A 7214-nucleotide genomic window follows, 5' to 3' on the forward strand; every position below is an offset into this window, starting at 1 on the left:
AGGAAGAGTAAAGCTCAAAAACCGCTCCAATGTAGTTTCCACCCCTCCTACCCAACCGCCTACAATGTAGTTTCTTCCCCCTCAAATGTATATAATGTATATAGGCTCTCTTCTTAGAAACTCTGTCTTAATCAGTTTCCAACGCCAGGGTCTATATGACAGGCGTTGTACTCTTAAACAGTACTGTATATTTGTAGATCTGGTATGTCATAATTTAATGTCTGGATATAACAGTACTGTCTATCTGTATGTCGTGTATGTCATATATGTTATGATGAATTGAAAATGGGGGACCCTGATGTAAACAAGACGAAAGTCTCTCTGGTCTGCATCCCCTTAACAATATTGTGTATTGAGCCGTACTGTATTGTACCCATTCTGCAATCTGTTAATAAAATGTTCATTCTGCAATCTGTTAATAAAATGTTGAATCAATCAAAGAGTAAAGCTCAAATCAATTCAGGCACTTTTGAAGAGATGGAGGTGAGCAATACAAGTATTGAATTACCGTGAATACTTGGCAATATGTTAAGAAATTGGAACGTTTCCTGTGTAGTTTATAAAATGATGTTAAAAGTTCGATATAAATATATATTTAATTCCAAATTAAATGATCTACATTGAATTAATTGTTATTACTAGCAGATATGGGGAAACAGACCGAGGCATTCATTAAATTCTTAGCCAATACATAACCAAGGACAACCGTGTACCCAGCTCCAAACAGGGATCTTTATATATAGATCAGGTTAACCACACAACCAAAACACGAGGCATGTTTTGTCTTAATATATATTTAATACTATTGGCATGATAAATAATATGCAATTAAGACATGCGACGGTCCGAGACTTGGACCGGCGAATCAGGAGCAGAGACAGAAGATTTGTATCCTTAAGACACATGACATGACTTTCCTTTTTTAAGACACGTTGACTAAATCAAAAACCAGCAACCATTTGAAATAAAAATCAAGCTATTTTAAGACACTTCTTCATTTCATCAGCAAAATATTCTACACAGCCTTCGCTCAATACATTCCGGAATATACAGTCCACAGTTTCAATAATTTATCATATTATAAGGCACCTGTTAAACCAGGGGATATCATTAACTCCACACCGCTGTGGAGGCACATATCAAAAGACAGAGAGGTACGAGCTGTGACAAAATATGAAGACATGCAAAACGACATGGTCAGAGTGCCCGCGGTGTCCTGCAGGGCTCTGAGGTGGGGCACGTCTCAGGGTGTAGGGTCCTATAGCTTTGCCAGAGGATCTTCTCCTCCCAACAGTTTATATTGATAAAAACATAAAAACGGTACACTGGGGAAACTCGTGGGGTCAGAGTTCTTTATGACGTGGCAGACTTCAGGTACTCTATCAGGTCCCCCCGCTCGTTCTTCTTCTTGATGCCGGCGAAGATCATCTTCGTTCCTGGAATGTACTTCTTGGGGTTCTCCAAGTAAGTGTTCAGGGTCGCCTCTTCCCAAGTGATGCCTAAAATGTTAGGAGAAAAACAGGTCAACAAAGAGGCAAAACATACAGCAGGAATTCATACCATGTGCACATATCAGGGCTTTTAATAATAATAATAATTACTTGCATTTATATAGCGCTTTTCTAGACACTCAAAGCGCTTTACAATGTAGGGTGGAAATTGCCTCCTTCACCACCACTGGTAGCACCCAACCTTGGGCTACGCAGGCTCAATGGCTGCCATACACTGGCACCCGGCACACATCACACTACACAATGGCTGAACGGCTCAGGAGACAGGGATTGATATTAAGGGGAGAGGGATGATTAGGTGGCCTTGATGTCAGAGATCTGATTGGGAAGTTGGCCAGGAACGTTGGGGAACCCCCTACTCTACTTTTAGGGGATATCTTAACGTTTGGAATCTTTTGTTTTTCTCCACAAGAGACACCAACACAGCATGTTAGCATTCTGAATTCAAATCGATGGGCACTGCTAGCCGCAAGCTAGCTCCATTATTTTGCAACTATACCAGCCATTTCAGGAAAACCAAAAGGACGAATGTACAACCGCCATCATAGTCCCGATGTGACAGACATTTCAAATGAAATTCAATTACTTTCAAGTACTTTCCCAAGCACTATTTTTCATTTTAAAAATGGCATTTAAAAAGGATAATTAAATGCTGTTTTTTTATTCTGAGAAAATCAAATATTAACGGCTTAAAACCAATTTACGACAATAAGTTACACTTAAAAAAAATGCAATGTCTTGATTCAGAACAATCTAATCATGGATGAACAAAATGTTCAATGCGAATGGTTGATTTGAATTCCAATGACTTTAAGCACTTCAAGGACCTTGTGTGAACCCTGGACATGTGTTGGTGAAGAACAACAACCCAATAGGGAGGTGTAGTCTGACGTCACTGGTTGTTCCACCCGTATAGGGATTTATCATTGGGGAAATGGATTATCGGCAATTGTAACAATTCTGCCCCATGAACATTGAAAAGCTTTCCATTTTTGCACAAAATGAGTTCCCTTCTATCACTAATATTATTGTTTAATTGAAATAAAATTTGGCGATTCTTTTTAATGATTAATTGCAAATATTTTCATGTTGAGCAGATAGATTGTGGATGAATAAGCACAGAAAGGTACACCACGCAAATGTTAATGCTTTATTTGTTTTAAACGAGATGATTTAGAAATGGGCAATGCGGTTAACCCTTTCACTGCGACAATACACAGAATAACCCTTTCACTGCCACACTAACTTCCACCATAAAAAATGAGCACGGTACAGCCTCTGACAGCTGTGTCAGCAAATTAGACAGACGGGCAAAAAATAGACATCCAGATACGAGTACAGGCAGTACCACAGTCTATATAAGCTAGTAGAGGAGTCTGCATAGTCTGGATCAGAAATTAAAACAAACAAAATATCATTTTGAATCAAGGAGGGTGTTTCATCATATCCAGACAGTAAAGAGGGCAATTGTCCTCCCAACGGGATTTACAAGTAATGGAACGTAGATTCGACAGCCAGCTAAACTGTTAGTTCAATAAACAATATATTGAAGCGGGTAGAGTAAAATATATTTGACCCAGCTAGTGCTACTATAAGATGTCTGGTAGTGTGGCCATGATACCGGCCACGAAGGACATTAGAAGGACGTTGGCGTAAGAAACGACACACTTAGGTGCCTTTAGTTTATACGGAAACAGTGTTTTTACGGGGTGAAACCGTAAAAAAGTGAGACCACCTTCCAGGGTGGAATTCCTAGAAACGCTAAACCTTTGCGCTCTCATCTAAACTGTCAAACCGCATAAAACGATGACGAAAGGGTTGTCAAGGCTCTCGTCGCGTGTACTGCTTACATCACAGGCATGCGCCAGTAGCCTAGAAGCGTAAATAAAGCATGTCTGATTCTATCCATGGCGATCACCTGAAGGCTACATTGGCAGTACTTTTAAATACACAAGAATGTCCCACGGCGTGACTGGACCCACTGTCTGTGAGTGACTCTGCTTTTGTCCAATCACATTCCCCACCCACAGTCTGCGAATCAGAGGCAGAGTAGGGCGGGTCTTCACAGCACGTCATGTGACATATGCGCCAATCGTGTGACAGCGGGGCTCCGTTGTCTCGAGTTGTTACAGCCTCATCTGCACGGAGAATTCCATCCCAAAACTCTTGTCTAAACGCAAAATTAAAAGTGAAACCGTAAGACGACTTTTGCGGTTTCTGTTCAGACTCTCTCCGTCTAAACGTAGCCTTAGTGTGTAAACTCTACGGGACCTGGGTTCCCCCTGAATGACACGACAAGAGTAACTTGTTAAGTGAGTCATGTTGCAACAACAACAAGAAGTTTATTAATAAAGTCAAGACTTTCTACAATGGTCGTTCCACGCAAATGTTAATGCTTTATTTGTTTTAAAACGAGACAATTTAGAAATGGGCAATGGGGAAATACATTGCTTTGGACAGAGGGTGGAACACGGAAAACGGCAATGACGTAACCACTACACCTCCCTATTCCTTCAGTCAGTCCTGTTTTGTAGTCAGAGCCACTCAGTTCTGGAACACCCTACCAACTGAAATAAGACACTGTGCTACCTACCACACCTTTACAAAAAAAACTCAAGACCTGGCTATTAACCAATCAATCATGTAATCAATTTGAATCAGTTCATTGTGTATTTTATTATTGCTTTTACTATTATGTTGGATTGTGTTGTAAATACTGTGTTTTACTTTTAATGCTTCTGTTCTAGGTGTATTGTCTTTGTCGTATAACATCTTGCCAAAAGGACTACAGTTGCGAACTAGCCAGCTGGCTAAAACTGACAACTTTTACAGAAATGTTTATTAACCCGTTCACTGCCGCACTACCAAAACGGTTAACCCTTTCACTGCGACAATACACAGAAGGTTAACCCTTTCACTACCACACAACAGCCGGTTAACCCGACCGTTGGTTGTGAGATAGTAAAGGGCTAACCGTCTGTTGTGTGGCAGTGAAAGGGTTAAAGTGTAGTACTGTCCTTTTTAAAATAAGCTGAAACTGAACTGAACTCCTCCAACACTGGGGAACCCGTACCTTTGCTCTTGTTGGCGTCTGTGTAGGAGTAGCCCTCCGCCTGGCCGGTCTTGCGTCCGAACAGGCCCCAGAGGTTCGGGCCGACCTTGTGCTTCCCACCGTTCTCAACAGTATGGCACTGGGCGCACTTCTGGACAAAGGCCTTCTTACCCTTGTTCACGTCTCCCGGCATGGTTCCTACCGCAGGGCACAAGAGAGCCGGTTAGCTTCCGTCACACACACACTACATGCCAACAGCTTAGATGAAGAAACTAAAATGAGCAAGAACATTGTACAGTTAAAAAATATATAGGAAAATTCTCATTGATGAGTACAAAAACGAGTTATATATATATATTTTTTTAATCTTTACTATAATTTCATTGCTTATATTTATGTCTTCTACTATTACCCTCCCATACCTGTACCACCGCCCACCCCTCCCCTGTGCTGCTATGACGCTTGAATTTCCTCAAGGGGATAAATACTACAGTTGTTGTAAACATGCTTTAGAAACGTACTTAAAGCGGTTAAAAAAAAAAGTATTATGTATATTAAAAATGCATTAAGTACGTTTTATTTCTAAAGCACATTTAAAACAATTGTAGTTGCACCAGTAGTAGTTTACTATTTGTCCTAACTGTATGAAGCACAATCTTAGGAGGCTTATACAGAACCTTATGAGAAAAATAAAAAAAACTTTAAATTAAAGTGCTGTACTCTGCACTAAAAATGTGACAAATAAGAAATAGAAAAACACACCAAAACAATAAAACATTTAATCAGGGTATGAGTCACTGTCCAGGCTTATAAAATAAAAAAGGCCAGTTGAAAAGCCAACCCTGTCAAAATAACAGTCTATATAAGCTAGTAGAGGAGTCTGCATAGTCTGGATCAGAAATTAAAACAAACAAAATATCATTTTGAATCAAGGTAGGGTGTTTCATCATATCCAGACCAGACAGTAAAGAGGGCAATTGTCCTACCAACGTGATTTACAAGTAATGGAACGTAGATTCGACAGCCAGCTAAACAGTTAGTTCAATAAACAATATATCGAAGCGGGTAGAGTAAAATATATTTGACCCAGCTAGTGCTAGTATAAAATGTCTGGGAGTGTGGCCATGATACCGGCCACGAAGGACGTTAGAAGGTCAACTTGCAGCAATCCACTTGGGCGTACGAAACGACACACTTAGTGTGTAAACTCTACGGGACCTGGTTGTTTCCCCCTGAATGACACGACAAGAGTCTAACTTGTTAGGTGGGCCATGTTGCAACAACGACAAGAGAAGTTTATTAATAAAGTCAAGACTTTCCACGATGGTCGTTACCTCACTCAACCACTAGGGGGACACGGGCTCCAAGGTTGAGTTGACAACTAGCTAGTCTACCACCATGGTATTATTACTTTTTAATCCTATTTTGAGCAATAATACTGTAGGTTGATGATAATAATATGTAATACATGTTTATGTAAATAAATACTATGTGCCACTGCTGCTGAGACCATTAAGGACCACAATGGCAATAATAAGCCTGTGACTTTGTTGTGCCATCCTTGATCATTATAGGATGCATGATGACTTGTTGTAAGGTGTCATGTATTTTAATAATTGTCAGATAAACTAAACTAAAAGCAACGTTACTACAGTTAGATGTTAACGTTACCGACGAGCCAACACGTGTAATGTTACAGCCAAAAACACAACTATATTAATAACCAAATTAATAATTAACGTTAACAAAAAGGGAAAAACGCTTTAATGTGGATCTCCTTGAACGCGTCTTCTTGGGAACCCGACCACGTTTCAAATGACTTTAGCGGTTAGCTAGCTGACTGTTAGCTAGCCGGCTCACGTTACTACCGGCGAACGTGAAATAAAGTGGTTATAACGTGAACAATTTAAACGGACCCAACGTTATACACTGACGTTTGACACCGTGGTGATAATAAAGTATTGCTGACCTTGTTGAGCGTCTCCTGTGTCGTTGTATCTGGAGTTAATATGTTGTAGTTGTGAGGACCGTGTGTCGCCCGGCGGCCTGTATGTCGCTGACTCGCTGCTCCTCAAGGTACTTCCGGTCCTTCTTCACTGGGTGACGCTAGTTTATGACGTCAAGCCGTCAACGTAGGTCACGTGAGGGCGTGTAGTCGTCACTACCCTCGTGACGCGTGACCCAGCTGCTTGTGCTGCGAGCCCATATTAAATTTACACAGCTGGCTGAATGAATGAATGAATGAAAACTTTATTTAACAGATTGCAGAATGGGTACAATACAGTACGGCTCAATACATACAATTGTTAAGGGGATGCAGACCTGAGAAAGACGTTTGTCTTGTTTCCATCAGGGTCCCCCATTTTCAATTCATATAGACATTTATGACATACACAACATACATGACATTTATGGCATAGGGACATATAGGTATTTAGTACTGATACATTTGTGACATAGGCGGTATTCAAATATACAGTACTGTTACCCCTAGATCCTGACAGAGTATATACATATGATGGGGAGGGGACTGTACATTAGGAGGGGGTGGGAGGGAAATATACATACGGCGGGGAGGGAATATATACATGCGGTGGGGAGGAGACTGTCTATTAGGAGGTGGTGGGGGTTTTGGGCATTTACGGTGGCCA

At 40.8% G+C, this 7214-nt stretch overlaps 1 protein-coding gene across 1 annotated transcript; it reads right to left on the reverse strand.

The window, feature by feature from the left end:
* Nucleotides 1-765: 765 nt before the first annotated feature.
* LOC311229049 (cytochrome c-like) lies at nt 766-6666 on the reverse strand. Its single transcript, XM_084315055.1, has 3 exons — nt 6533-6666; nt 4585-4761; nt 766-1499 (listed from the first exon to the last, which is right to left on the reverse strand). The coding sequence occupies exons 2-3, from the start codon at nt 4754-4756 to the stop codon at nt 1354-1356; spliced, it is 318 nt and encodes a 105-aa protein (XP_084171181.1). The 5' UTR covers nt 4757-4761; nt 6533-6666; the 3' UTR covers nt 766-1353.
* Between the last annotated feature and the right edge of the window lie 548 nt (nt 6667-7214).

The sequence above is a fragment of the Notolepis coatsorum genome (genome assembly GCF_963971535.1).
Source record: "Notolepis coatsorum genome assembly, chromosome: 5".
NCBI lineage: Eukaryota > Metazoa > Chordata > Actinopteri > Aulopiformes > Paralepididae > Notolepis > Notolepis coatsorum.